Genomic DNA, 15,808 nt, shown 5'->3' on the forward strand with positions numbered 1-15,808 from the left:
CCGTACCTATACCGACCTTCCTTAGTTTGATCTGTGAGGACAACTTGCAGTGATAATCATACACTATCCTAAGGTAGAAACAGGTGTAGAAGGGATAGCACCATTCTGACTGAGCTGATATAAAAAAGGCAGGTTGGAAAAGTGCGGTGTTAATACCTGACAGAAATGCATACACTGACATGGTAAAACAGCTAGGCCAAGTTGAATCAAAATCAGTTTTCTCATGGTGTGAATTTTCAAAATTTAAATAAAATGAATAGGAAGAAGTGCATCACCTAAGCTTATTTTAAAAAGCTTCACATTCCTATAAATACAACAAAGGAACTGGAGTTCAAAATGCAATCCCTGAGTGACAAAAAGCCTACAGCATTTTAATGAGTATGTTTCACTTTTACTTCCAGTTTTGTTACCAGTAATCCTGCCTACTACTCCAAGTTACTTTACTTACAGAAAAAAGTGACAGTAAAATTAGACTAATGTAAAAACTTTCACGGCACATTCGCGCCCATTCAAGATAGAAACAAAGAGTGTATACTAAATTTAAACATGAACTACAAAGATCAAGCATTACTTAATTTACTTAATAGAATTTTAATTCATCTTGTCCTAGCATATGATGGAGAAATATTTATAAGAAAATGCTTCTTTCCTTCAATATTTCAATTCACCTTCAGCTGCAAGTATATTATAATACTTTCCCAAATAAAGAGGCACCTGGCAATCTTATTTGTACATTTATGATTACTAACAGTGTTACCACTTGAACCATCATTTCTAGAAACATAAATACCTCTCAGCTATAGTACATTCTTCCTTCTTGCAAGCTGATGGTAAATGCAGGACTTTCCTCATGCATTAACAATTCAGCATTACTCTAGCAGTATCGTCTTGTGGTTTCAAATTACCAGTGCCTCACTTTCATACATTAGTTTAACACGAGTTCTTAAATCTTAACGCCTTCTTAATGAATTATGAGTATATACTGAACAGAAAATCCCTTCAACTGTAATAAACATTATCACATTTAACAGTTCCAAAATATATTTTAATCACACGAGCATTAAAATTGAATTTACAGTACCTAAAATGTCAATGCCCAACTTTTAATAATATACAGACTAGTGATTATTTCTGTATCATACACCCCAAACAGCAACAGCAATTTGGATTGCACTTGATTGTCAACTACCATGGAGGGTTATCCTCTTTAACAATTTGTAGATTCAGTGTACCATAGCCAGCTGCACCAAACCACCTTCTGACACTTTAACAATGCATACAACAATCAATGTAATCATCAATATCCCTGATTAGTTAAACCTGTCAATAATAAGCAGCAAGAATATCTTGTATTAGCAAATAAATTAAAACTGGTCTTGATGCAACGGGCCATCCAGTTATATGGAAGGCAACATATATAATAACTGTGTTATATTTATGTAATATTGAGTTAAAAACATACCTTTGCTTAAATACCATGACAATAATTAGAATCAATAAAATAATTAGTTGCAAAACAGCAATATTTCATGTCTTTTCCAGCTGCTTTTTCATTTCTACAGCTTCTTCAATATCATTTCCTTTATCACTACCCGTTTCTCTGGTATCCTGCTTCAGTTTTGTTTGATTCTGTGTTACACCTGGTACATCCCTTTTCCCTGTACATCCTTTTTCACTTTCACTGCCTTCTGTGAAGGTTTTGCTTTTGGAGCATGAATTACTTATACTACTATTAACCTGTTCTGCCACACTCCCACCACCACTGCAACTACTGGCCTTACTACTACTATTACTACTACTGCTGCTACCCTGTTCCCCGTTGTTCTTATCTCCACCCTCAGCATTACTTTCATTAACTGTCCCATTATCAGACTTCTTCCCCAGCACTTCCCCAGAACTTTGTTCTCCATTTACTGTTCTTGCAACAGGAACAGCACTACCATCTGCAACTGTCTTCTGCTGGAGGTTTCCCTCTGCTGCCTTCTCACGGCTGGTTCCAGTCACTGTCACTGCCTGTAATGATTGTACCTGGGTCGTCGTGGAGTTCTGGCTTGACAATGACTGAGATGTGAATAACTTCAACTGCTGACTTGCTGAAGGAGAGTGGGACGTAGGAGGCGGCGTTCTCTGATGAGTAGCATTTTGAGAGGAAACCTGCCCTGCTGCATTATTAGTGGGCGGTTTGCTTGATCCTGGAGTACTAATGCTACAATTAGAGCTGAAAGAGTTGTTAGTACTGGAATTGCTTTTATGCTGGGGGTTTGAAGCTGGTACTCTCTGCACAGCAGGAAGTGGTACACCAGACTGGGAGCCTGGTGTTGTGGAATTGTGTGTATGAGAACGATGATGAGGATTGAACAGCATGTTGATGGAAGGAGGAAGGGGATGGTATGCTCCAAGACCTATTCCACTTCCAGCACGAACTAATGGGGGTGGACCTGTTCCCATACGGTTGCCACCAACCCCAACACCCATATTAGGGAAAGGAAAACTTGAATAAAGAAGACTGGGAAGGAAGGGGGAACCTAGTGGATTATTTGGTGATGCAATACTTCTGTTTGAATTAGAATGTGCTGGTAGAGGGAACTGTGGAGTGTGTGTTTTGAGGTTCTGTGGTGTCATGGAAGATGGAGGAGGATTAGAAGACTGAGGAGATGGAGAAAGAGGAAGAGGCGGTGTGCCAGGAGAAGAGGTTGCTCCAACAATTGGACTCAGTGTTTTGGGGTCAATTTTCATCAGGGTAACACCACCATGTTTTGATACTGGAGGAGTTACAGAATCTTGTTTATTTGGCATGAGTGATCCTATCTGATGAGTGGATTTTATTCCCGAGATGAGTGATGCCCCAGATTCTTGTTTATTATTGTTGCCCCCTCTGGATTTTCCACTGGAAGATGCACTGGAAACATATGGACCACCTGAATGGGCAGAACACATGGAAGGCATGGACTTCACTGAGGAAGATGCAAGTGTTATGTGCACTGAGGTTCCAGAATCTTCAATTTTATTGCAATGCTGCTGCTCCGAACCCGAAATACTAGAAGAAACTGGCTTTGTATCAGTAGTTGTCTGAGTAACAGACTGCGTACAAATACTGCAGTCTAGTTTATTAATCTGTTGTGGATTTGTACCTGGTTGTGACACCTGTTTAACTCCTGATGACAGTGAAACAACTGGGAGAGGGACATTAGAATCCACCTTATTACCTTGTTGATTCCCAACATGACATCCAGTTGTGACTGGCTTTGAACATGTATGTGTGGGAGATGCAGAATCAAGTTTATTACTCCCAACTGAACCAGATATATGATACAATGTCTTGAGGTTTCCAGCTGAGCTATGTGGAGGAAGAGTGCTATGCTGATTTGTAGAAGAAGCGACATGATACATTGGCTTTGCAGCTGAAGTTTGAAGAGAAGTCTGTGTTACCAATTCCTGTTTGTTTAATGAGGCAACCTGATACATTGGTTTAACTCCAGAGGAAGGGTTACCAAGGTATCGAGGTATATTGCGCATTTTGAAAAACCTATTTGGTTTTGCTGGAACAGTATTGTTTCCACAACCCACGGCTTTACTGCCTGAACTAACTGCACCAGAACTATCAACACCCTTACCTGCCAAATCACCTGACTTCCGTCCATCACATGACACACCTGATGTATTCGTCATATATGTATTATTTTTGGTAGAGGATAAGAAGCTCAACCTGGTAATACTCTGATTCCAACTTTTGGGTGGTGTTTTCAGTGTCTTGTAGCCAACAGAAGATGAGCTACTGTTTGAATTCATAGGTTTTCTGCTGCCTGCAGAATTTGTTGACATTGACTGAGTAGGAGCAACAACTGCCATCTTCGGTGTATCTCTCTTAGTAAAAATAGCAACATCATCATTTGCCTTACTCACTTCCTTACCACTTGAGGAAGATGATATCTGCCCAACTTTCAATGCTAGTGGTTGTGACTGAGTAATTTGTGGATGTTTAAGATGTGATGGTACACCAGAAACTTGGGTTTCAGGTAAAGGACAATTAGGCTTAATGTTTTTATTGCTACTGTTTGCTGGCTTCTTGTTGAATGCAGTCAGTTCATTCCTTTGCTGCAATGAGGCAACACCAGAAATAACACCTGACGATGACACAGGGGGGGATGCCAAAGGTGAGCTTGATGGAGCTGAGGTTATTGGGATAGGTAGCAGCACATCACTTTGCTTTGTAGGATAATCTGCATCTGTGGAATTTTTTGTTATAGCAGTTTCTACTGCTGATGATCTGGCGACACTTTCAGTTGATGTCTTCACAGATTCATGCTTTTTACATTCAACAAGTGTCTTCGATAGTGATGGTGCTGTTACTGTTGTACCTGCTGCAGCTGATGAGATATGAATTGATGTGGTTGATAAAGTTGTAACTGCTGATGAAACTGTTACTGGTATTCTTGATATTTCTTCAGTAACATTAGACTTACAATGTTCAAATTCTTTAGACATAGCGTGTTTGGATTGCTTTTGAACTCCTTCAGGGACGTCTATTTTTGTTTCATTACCACACAGAATTAAGGAGATTTTGGAGCCTTCATCTGACATTGGAATACAGTTTGTCATCGTGTTATTGTTATTCTCAATCACAGGTGGCACTGTAATGTCTGTCACACTCATAACACCATTCTCACTGATTTGAATTTGAACTTCTTTCCATGATCCAGTGCCATTATTATTATTCTCTTCCTTTGAAACACTGTTCTTCACCTCTTTTGTATTCTGCAACATCTCATGCTTTGATTCACCCAATGTCTTCATAATATCAACATCCATTGGTTCCATCTTTACAGTCACTTCATCCTCTTCTTTGGCAGATGTCGCTGTCACTGCACTTGCAGAAGTGCTGCAATCCAGTTTCATTCTCTTGCTGCTCAATTCACAATACTCAAAAATTCGGTAACTCAAGCGAAGTGGGCCTTTCTGAAAACATGAGACAATAAATTAGTTCTGAAACATTAACAACAAAATATCTTATTACCATATCTTGTAAATGGATAAGGAATCTTTCATAAAAAGATCAAATAAAAAATACAGAATTAAGCATAGTAAGCCAGAGAATAGAGAAAGTTATGTAATTTGGAAATTACAAACAGATGATTCAAAATTAGTCATAATAAATACAATTTTGCTACTCTCAAAAAAAGTAAAATAATGCCAGCAACAAAAGTCACCTAGTAATCTTCATATTCATACTCTTGACTTTGTCTGAGAAAACGACACAAGTGCGCAAACAGGAGTGAAAAAATAATATACATATTTGATACAGCTGGTGTCAAACTCAAAAAGTGTTCTGGCAAAAGAAATCTGTGGCTCCCAGATCACCAGCTGCCCACATATATCAATGTTGTTATTGGCACAAAAAATCTGCGACCCCCAGATCACGAGATGCCCACACACATACCAGTTTTCTTATAACATTTACCCTTCTCCACCTGTAGATATAAGCCACATCCATAAGTGTAAATTCTTCACTGAGTGTATCATCCATGTGCATAATGTCCACACGATGTTCTGGCGAAAGCCCATACTTGGCTCGTATCAGTTTCTGCAGATGTGCTATTGTCACAGCTGCAGGACACCGAAGATATCGCTTTGTATGGAATTCCTGTACCAAAAAGATTCAACACTGTATAATCATACATTAATTAATGTAAGGTAAAAAAGAAGGTAAAGCTATTCCTGCAACAGGCTGTGGAGTCCCAGAGGTGTATGAGACATCAAGGGTCCCATATTTTTCTAGACAATCAGCTCACAGGTGGCCGTGAGGTTGTCAGCCTCATGTGCCAGCCTCCCTTTACCCCCAGGAAGATTCCTGGTACTCATTTCTGTTAGAGCCTGAGTTGACCCCAGGGCCATAGTGCAGCTGGAAGGATTAGGTCAACTGAAAAAATCCAGTGACCTCATCAGGATTCAAACTCACAACCTTCCGGCTTGTAGCATAGTGCCTCAATTAACTACGCTACTGTGTACCCCACATTAATTAATGTAATTTAGAAATAAATCCTGGTAATATATGTTCCTTATTCAGATATAAGCCTAAATGTAGGATAACCAAATACTATTTTTCATGACATGACATTCTGTACCAATCATGCGATGCACAACTACCCCAGGAAATGCACTGGTCCAGCAATCCCAAATAGGTCATCACATTTTTTTAAATATACAGGTGTCCCATTATTACATGTCATATTTTACAGGAGGGTTTCTCAACATCAAATTATATAAAAAAGTTCATATGAATATACATCCTGTGAGGCCTTACTTAAAAGTTACAGCTATTCTAATTTCAACATCTTTGGTCACATTAATTACTTCCTGAGTTTGACAGGTTGTGTATAAGAAGAAAACAAACAAAAGAGCTATTAATAACCTCCCTATTTTTACTGTCTTACAAGAGTTGTTTGAAATGATCTCCGTGTTCACAGACACAAAACTTCAACTCTGCATGAAAATAAAACTTGCAAGAGTTTGAAGATTTTGGATGTATGTTTCATTTCACTTGCAAATTGTTGAATCTGAAGTCATGGTTCCTCTCTACACTGAGTGTTGTGGCACAGACCTTGGTTTTCAAATATCTCCACAAAAAATTAAGAGGAATCAAGTCAGATGAATGTGCAGGCCAAGAAACCAAAACTTCACTTCCAAGACCAATCCAGCATCCAAGATAATTTTAGGACAGTCACTAATGAATGTATATAAGATTTTTAACCACTGCCCAGTGTAACTGATAAAAGTCGTTTTTTATTTTCCATCCTTTTCATATTTAGTCAAAATGGCCAAAGACAACTTTTATTAATCACACTGGACAATGGTTAAAATCTTATATACAATTACTAGTGTGATGGACAAGGATGAACCAAGTCACTAATGAACTTCACAACTGTAATGTTGTGGAGCACTACCATGTTGAAATCACATATGAAGATGGGTACAGGAACACACCTTCAATATTCCACTTACATGTGTTCAAAGAAAAGTAAGGTAATCATGGCCACCAACTCATGCTGACAAAATATGAGGGCCTATGAGGCAAGCACCATGAATTCCAGCCAACAGGTTGATGAAAAACTGTCACTGCTGTGATGTGATTGAATTACATTAAGATTTGCACCTGACCACACATGTTAATTGCAAACATCGGTGACCTCAATCCTTGTAAAGCAAAAATCATCCAAGAATAAAAACTTTGTTGTAAACAGGATCTTCAACCAACTGCTGCAAAATCCACTGACAGAATGCACATCCTGCCAATGCATCATGCAAAACTAACTCTTGCAGTCTGAATGTGACAGGGATACAGCCACTGTTCTGGTACTGTACAGTATGCAGAAGCTTGGGAGGTCCCTATATGAACTGCAAGACATCTGGTACTGAAGACAGGCTATCTATCACATTCCATGCAATTTTCCCATCTCTTACAATGGATGATCAACAGAAAGAAGAGTACAATGACTTGGTAATCTCCTATTAGGGTATATTCTCTGTACCTTCATTGTAGCATATTCACTACTTCACCTAACACAAGATATGTGCCTGCTAATTCAGCAAATAAATAGCCAGTTTCCACATTAGATCAGTACATAACATGCCTTCTCCAGCATAGTGCGCTCCACGCTGACTCAAAATATAACAGGTATTAGTGCTTATTTATTTACATAGTGTACAGTGCTATACAGAGTGTCCCAGGAGGAATGGACCAAACTTCGGGAGGGTGTTCCTTATGTTAAAGTATGCCGATATAACCCAAAACACCTATGTCCAAAGTTGAATGGTTACGGAGATAATGGCCAGAGAAGTGTCAAACTTTGACCGGCGTTGCACACTTGTTGATTACAAAATACATATTAAAACTGGCAGGAATATGTGGATTCTGTAATGTTAATAATGTACGTAACATCAAACTAACTTGTGAGTGACATGAAGCCATAAAATTGAAGTACAAAATACTCGCTCGCCATGTCATAATTGTCCTTAGGGTTTCCAAGCACTATACATGACACATGAATGGCAAGCGCTGACGTAACGTGCTGACTGCGCGTTCTGATAAAGCCAACTACATAAGCACGGCTAGGGTGAATCACGGCACTCAAGGACAAACATAGATAAGGCCTCTCAGCTGAGAGGTACAGGGCGTGGACCTGCCAGAAGACCACACTTTTCTTGGGCCATTATCTCCGTAACCGTTCAACTTTGGACATAGGTGTTTTGGGTTTTATTGGCATACTTTAACATAAGGAACACCCTCCCGAAGTTTGGTCCATTCCTCCTGGGACACCCTGTATATATGGCTAAGACTTCTCACACACTGTAAACATTAACACAAAGTCTGGAAGCAAATGGACCCCTTCAATCACCCAGACACACTAGAAAAATGCTCTTGAAATATCAAGTTTTCAGAATAATGACAGCAAAAGCTGACATTTTCTAATGGTTACAGATTTCTAAGGAAGGCTCTCAAGGTGTATTTTTATGAACTTTCTGATGTATCTGAATGTCCAGAAACAAATCTGCAACATACTGCATGTAATAATGAGAGTGCCTAGCAATGCCATAATAGTGGGACATTTAAATCTGGCTCATAAAGGTTAAAATAGGCCATGATAATTTTGTCATACATTCTTCTAAATCCATCAATTATAACAAATCTCTATAAATTTCTGTTTTATGCTATACATCTATAGCTTCAACAGTGGGTCTTATTATGTAAATTCAGTTACCTCCTTATCTGGCACAGTTGGTCTAAAATACTCAAGAGACAAACTGATGGCCTCATCAGGTGTATAAATGTGCGACTGGTCACTGATTTCTCCCTGATCTACACAGCTTGTTGGCTGGGCTTCAGGATGTTTAGCATAGAATTCTCGCCGGCAACGCATCTCATCTATAAAGTAAAATATTACAAAAGCTATTGGTATCCATATTCTGAATCAAGTTTTCAATCTCTTTATAAAAACACAAGAAATAACAGCTGTTACAATTAATAGCTCATATGAAGAGTCAGTTCCATTACACTGAGAACACCATTAGCAACACTAAACTTCCATCAGCAAATATAAGGAGATCCATATCTTCTGCATTTGTTTCTACAATTTTGTATATTTTTCAACATGCTGACCAGTTATTTATACCTCTTTTGCCCATGCAGCATTACACTAATCTAGAGAATACTGTTATAATGACGACATTCATATACATTTTCCAGCACATTTCTTCAACAATTTTAATTTAACAGACTAGGTTTAGTGCAATTAAATTTAATTTAACTTGCACTGTGTGACACTAAGTACTAATAGGCATGAAACACAAATTCTATCACATGACTGGTTGTGGATAAACATGATGTGGGTTCATGGTGAGAGAGCTCAAATATTTGTGATTGTACTGTGATGCCCTGTAAAATATTCTCTCAAAATTTCTTCCCTAATAACAATCTCCACTATACACTGTGAATATATTTTCTGAAACAAGATTCATCACTTTATTTAGTAGTATATTAATGATTTCTGATCATGCACAATGATGTGAAAACAGCACAGGCTGAAGTTCAGCGTTACTGACTTTCCTCCAAAATTCAGTCCTACTACATGTATCACCTGTAACAGTTCAGAAACGTTTCTCAATAGATTATTTGACAATGACAATAATAATTTTCCTCTACCTCACATGTATGCTTTTATTTCTTATGACACTGTCAGTATCTCAGACTACAGAGTGTCTAATGGTAGGATAAATGGTGAATGAAGTGAAAAGGAAACAGTCATGTCCTGGAATTTTCCTGCAGGGTCTGAGGGAAACCACAGGAATTCTTGTCAAGGTAGCCTTTGTTCCAGGCAAAACGTCAACTGAGTACCTCCTGAAGACAAGTCTACATCTTACAGCTACACCAATCTGCTTGGTGAATCATATGTTTGACATTTTGGCAAATGCATAAATACCAAGACATTCCATGGCACACTAACAACCTGCTCAGTACAATTTAATATTTATCATTTAAGAATAGTGAATTTAAATCTCCTATAATATGACAGCTACTCAATTTTAACAAGGGGTTTTAGTGAACAATGGCTTGTTGGTTTAGCCTTCCTCTCTGGGTTGACTGAAAATGAGTCTCCTCTGTACCAATTTCCAATTAATTTTGAACTAATGTAAAACAAATTTTCAGTGGTCTGTTCTGTTGCAACAGGATTATACAGCGGTAAAAAAAAAGCATTACAAGCTTCAATGGGGTATAGTACTCTCAAATGAAAAAGAAAGGTTCTAGTCAACCGATTTCTGCTGAGATAACAGGTGGGATTTCGAGAAGTTCACATACTGAGAAGAGTGGAAGAAGAACCCATAACCAGTGCACAAAGAATTGCAGCTGCTGAAGGTATCAGTGTTCCCACTGTCTGGAGAATTCTCCAAGAACAATCAGTCACTCTACCCACACCAAATCCAGTGAACACAAGACCTAAACCCTCCTGACCATCATGCAAGGGTGGTGTATCACCAGTGGCGTCTCCAAAAATGTGTTGTAAACACACAGTTTGTAGGCAACATCCTGTTTACTGATATGGTGGATTCACATGGGACAGTATTGTGAATTTTTGTTAATACCCGTGTCTGTGTGGATGACAATCCCCAAACCATCATGGCAGCAATACATCAACATCTATTTTCCATCAACACCTGGGTGGGCACCTTAGGTGATCAAGTTTGAGAACAAGTTGTCTTACCTAACAGACTAACAGATGCAGTGTACCACAGTGTTTTGCTGAATGATTTACCAGTACTCTTGGAACATGTACCTCTTCATCAATAACACATGGTTACTGCATGATGGTGCACCACACCTGAACTGGACTTTCGGTGAACAGTGGATACAATGCGGAAGTCCAGTCAGCTAGCACCCACCATCCCTTGACCCTAATCCTCTAGAATTCTGGCTGTGGGGACACCTAAGGACTTTGGTGCATTCAGCATTGATCAACGACTTAAGAGGTATTACAGCAATGAGTAAAAAGTGTCTATTAGGAGATCCAAGTGAAACCAGAAATTTTTGACAGAGTGCAGACCTCTGTGCAACAAAGAGCTTAAAGTTGTGTTGAAATGCATGTGAACCACATACAGCATCTGCTGTACAGATAACACGAACATCACCCATATCTCAGCAGGCAATGGTTTTTGGATACAATGTGGTTTGGGACTTCTTTGCTCACTGAAGTGCATACTATAACCCAAAAAAGCTTGTATCCCCTTTCTTAACATCCTGTATAATGATGCAGCTCTTAAACACAGTTATCCAACAGGTGAAAAAATAACTTTCTTGTCCACTTCCATCTTCTCTGACCAAATGAACTGCTACTAGTCATGCTGTCCTCTACATCAGTATCACCATCATGCTGATTTTGGTTTTCAACAGTGACAGGCTTTTGAACTTGTATACACTCATCACAAAAGGTGCCTTCTACTAGTAGTTTTTGCACATATGCATATGTACACATCCCACTAGCCTTTCCAAGTCACTGCTATGAAGGTACCTCCCTCCCACCTTAGAATGTATGTCACCCTGTATTTATTTTAGTGTCTTGTCGAAGCCCCCACACATCCATTTTTGATCTTATCTGAGAGATCAACAACATCTGACAGTTCTTGTGTGCACATTATCAAATAAATCTGTAAATGAAATTGTTGGTATAAAGTTTATGCCCTACACCTCCTACTCTCTTACTGCCTCACAGCATGTGTAGCTTTCATCATGCATTGCATTTTGCATACCCTTTCCCAAATAGAAAAGTAAGTACACTAAGTGACATTGCACACTTTGCGTATGATGTCTGACAATAAAGTTCGCTAACTCGCCATGTGCTTGCTGCAGCAGTAGTGGACAGAATCCTCAGTATGGTTTGATGACATCTGCATATCAGCGTTTCACAGCTGTGTTGCTGTTGATCTATGACAGTCTCTATACAAGTGGTGTCCATTACTGTCTGAGCGTGTTTTGGTGTGCTGTCGCAAGAATGTCGGAACTTGAATTAGAGCAACAAACTAACATTAAATTTCTTGTCAAAGTTGGCAAGAGTGGAAGCGAAATCAGAGAGAATGTTAGTGCAAGTTTACGGGGATAGCACTATGAAGAAAACAGCATTTTACAAGTGGGTGACACGTTTTCTGAGGAAAGAGAAAGTGTCACTGATGAATAGAGATCAGGATGGCCTGCAATGAGCAGAACTGAAGAAAACATTGCAAAAGTTCGTCAAATTGCGCGTGAAAACTGTTGGCTGACTGTCAGGAGCATAGCAGACAAAGCGAACATCGACAGAGAAACAGTTAGGAAAATCTTTAAAAGAAGATCTTGTCATGAGGAAGTGCGAGCAATAAATGGTTCCAAAGGAGCTCACCAAAGAACACTGTCTGTGAGGGAGTACCTAGTAAACAAATAATTGTGCTGGAACACCCTCCCTCTTCACTGGATCTAGCCCCCAGTGACTTTTTTCTGTTCCTGAAGATAAAGGAAATATTGAAAGGAAGGCATTTTGATGACACTGATGACATCAGAAGTAATACCAAAGCAGCTCTGAAGGCCAGTCCACAAAACCATTTCCAAAACTGTTTTGAAGGGTGGACTAGGCGCTGGCATTAGTGCATAGCTTCCCACGGGGAGTACTCTGAAGGTGACCACAGTGATATTCAGCAATGCAATAATGTAGCACTTTTACAGCGATGAGTTCGCAAACTTTATTGTCAGACCACATATCCTTATACCAAAATGTTTACATTTATTCAGAATCTACTGATTGAAAATAACTCTCCTTTAAAGAGCAGCACAATAACTCTATTCACAGCTTCATGTTCTAGTGGACTGTAAAATTTAGCATAAGCATCATTCACCTTATCAAAGAGAGATCTATTTCTCCTAAGGCTGTAATAATTTTGTGTGATTAAGTCATATTGTCACAAAATGCATAAATCTCAGTACATGAAAAAAGTAGTCTCATTTCATCATATCACTGTAAACCGAGGTACATAACTGTTCAAAAGTTGATCAGTAATCTTTCAATGCCAATGAAATCATGTCCCATTTGTATATTACAGTGAAAGAGATGTACTTCTTCTGTACAGTCCATCCATCACCGTTATACGTATACAAAACTTGCTGCGGCATTTAGTAGATGACCAACAGCAGAATTACTCCCATAAAGAGGAGACAGACTGCAACTGATTCAGAATCCAAATTCATCCTTCAAACCACCAACACCTCCAATGAAAGGAAGGAGACCACCAGAACTCCAAGAGTAACATGGTCCTCACTAAATCTTATCTCAGCTTCCACTCACATTACGGTTATCACCTAGGATGCATGCATAAATTACAGCATTCCACATTGCAAAGACCAATTGCATTCCGCATTGCAAGTTATACCTTCATTACTCACTTTGAAATAAGCCAGGCACCAGCTTGTAGACAATGTCCTGCAGTGTCTGGTCAGCCCGTATATTCTGAAGTGGTCTTGTTTTATGGACCTGCACATCACAGATGGGACAGTACTTGTTTGTCTCAAGGTAACGCACGATACATGCTTTACAAACTGAAATAAAATCAGGAATAATAAATTAGAACATGGTAATATTAATAAATGGATATAGTTATGTCTGTGAAATTTATGCACAACATAATACAGGTACATTAAATGTTATTAATTCCTCAATTCCCAGTTTTGTAGGAGTTAATACTTATTTCAGGGAACTGGCAAGGTGCAGTGAGTACAGCAACTGGCTACAGTCTAGACAGTGAGGCATCGGAGTTTGGGTCCTAGCAGGGGCAAGAATTTTATCCTCTCCATGTTGTCCACTCTGGCTCTAAAGCTCACTCAGCTTCCTACTCAATGGGTATCTGGGGCTCTTTCACTGGGGGTATAGTGGCTGGGGCATAAAGCTGACCATTCACCTCCACTCTCCCATATTCTCACGGCATTCGTTAGTTCAGCATAGTAACAACTTTACCTTAATATTTATTTTACTAACTTTTCTATCAGTATTAATAAGTTGCTCAAATCCCACAATAAGGTACAGAAAAAAGGTAAAACTGTCCCTGTGCTTAAATGAAGGCGTATGGGGGAGTGAGTTTATAGATTCACATTTTCTTGACCTTGGCACTAGTTGGAGGTGAGCAGTGAGCTTCACACCCTGGGAAAGATCACCCAGTACCTGTTGGATAGGAGGTTGAGTGGACCCCTGACCCAGGCTGGACAAAGGGGAGAAGAGAAAGTTCTTGAGCCTACCTAGACCAAACTCCAATCCTTTAGTTGTCCAGCCCGTTGCCAGTTGCTATGCTATACGGACTATGCTATCCCTTTCTAGTTGAGCTGGTATAAATAGTCACCTTTGTTCTGAGGGCTGCAATGCTGCAAAAATTACTTTTACTTTTAATAACTGCATACTGGAGTTAAGCATCAATATACATATTGCAGTATATTTCATTATGACCATACTGTTGGTAGTCATGAGAAATTTATGTGGCAACTTAAATTGTAAACAGCAACACATTTAGCATACTACTTGCAAAAATTAAGTGTTTGTCATTAATACAAATACAGTGGAACCCATGTTTAATGTTCCTTGATTTAAGGGTCTCTCTCATTTCATGTCAAGTTTCACTGATCCCAAGACAATAATCTCAAGGTTAAATCATCCCCACATATGATTTTCTAGCTTAGTGTTCATGCCCACTGCTCCACAAAGAAAAACAACTTCCTAAGTTTGGCCATAAGATTTTGAAACCCTCTATAAACATATAAGATACAATGTCCACAAACATGACCCATTAAAGACCATTGTGTGCCATCATCATAACACTAGACTGTATAAGTTACAGCCACTAATAATTACATGTGTTTAAAATAGTGTTTCCAGAGACCTAATGGCATACATGAACATGTATGGTACACTAATTGTCAATAGATTTTCCGTCAAGTGCAACAATGTATATTTTGATCACTTAATTATCTCATCTGCCTTACATGTTTCGGTTCCAAGGAACCATCTTCAGAGGCACTTATAACAAACCATGAAAACACTGGCACAGCTCAACATTCACAATATGTAATTATTCGTGGAAACTATTACATATAACGGAGTGTAAAGCACAACACTTCCCAGTATCTTGAATGCAGGTATAGCACTTGCATCTAAAGGACCACCCTCAAAACCGAGTCGTCAACGTTAAAATTTAAAGTTAAAAAATTAAAAAACGTTCAAGTAAAATATTATTCAGGCTCCTTCTTGGTGAATCGTCCCAATGGGGGGAGGCGTCAGCACAGAGTTGTGTAGGCTTGTGGTCGGGTGTATCTTACGCGGTGTGCGTTGCGTANTTGCACTTGACGGAAAATCTATTGACAATTAGTGATTGATAGTGTAACGGACCAAAATGAAACAATTCAAAATGTATGGTACAATATTCACACACAATAAAGTAGGATGTGTGTGTATGTGTGAGCACCACCATACACACAAGAGGGCAAAAGTTATAGCCACTAATATGTTAAATGTTTTATGTTACATACACAATCTTTATATGATGAACCATGGTTCAAAAATGTTCTAAAATTTACAAATTATAAATCACTCCGTCCAATGTGACCGTAAGTTTTTTACTACATAAAAACTTAACACCCTTACATGTTTCGGTCTCTGTGGACCATCTTCAGAGGGCAAACATCACTACAAATAGGAAACCACTATCACATAATTTGTTTACACGCAAAGTACGTACACTTATATGTTACAACACA

The 15,808-nt window shown here is 38.9% G+C and overlaps 1 protein-coding gene across 2 annotated transcripts in view; it reads right to left on the reverse strand.

The window, feature by feature from the left end:
- Nucleotides 1–379: 379 nt before the first annotated feature.
- The window catches only part of LOC111868910 (polycomb group protein Psc), a 19,538-nt gene continuing 4,109 nt past the window's right edge, over nt 380–15,808 (reverse strand). For both annotated transcript variants that reach the window (XM_023860003.2, XM_023860002.2), the window contains exons 3-6: nt 13,454–13,606; nt 8,757–8,920; nt 5,459–5,641; nt 380–4,956 (exon numbers count right to left, since the gene is read on the reverse strand). In XM_023860003.2, coding sequence (XP_023715771.1) covers nt 1,528–4,956; nt 5,459–5,641; nt 8,757–8,920; nt 13,454–13,606 — 3,929 coding nt within the window. In that variant the 3' untranslated portion in view covers nt 380–1,527. The remainder of the gene's footprint in view (nt 4,957–5,458; nt 5,642–8,756; nt 8,921–13,453; nt 13,607–15,808) is intronic.

This window comes from Cryptotermes secundus, unplaced genomic scaffold (assembly GCF_002891405.2).
Source record: "Cryptotermes secundus unplaced genomic scaffold, Csec_1.0 scaffold685, whole genome shotgun sequence".
NCBI classification, from domain to species: domain Eukaryota; kingdom Metazoa; phylum Arthropoda; class Insecta; order Blattodea; family Kalotermitidae; genus Cryptotermes; species Cryptotermes secundus.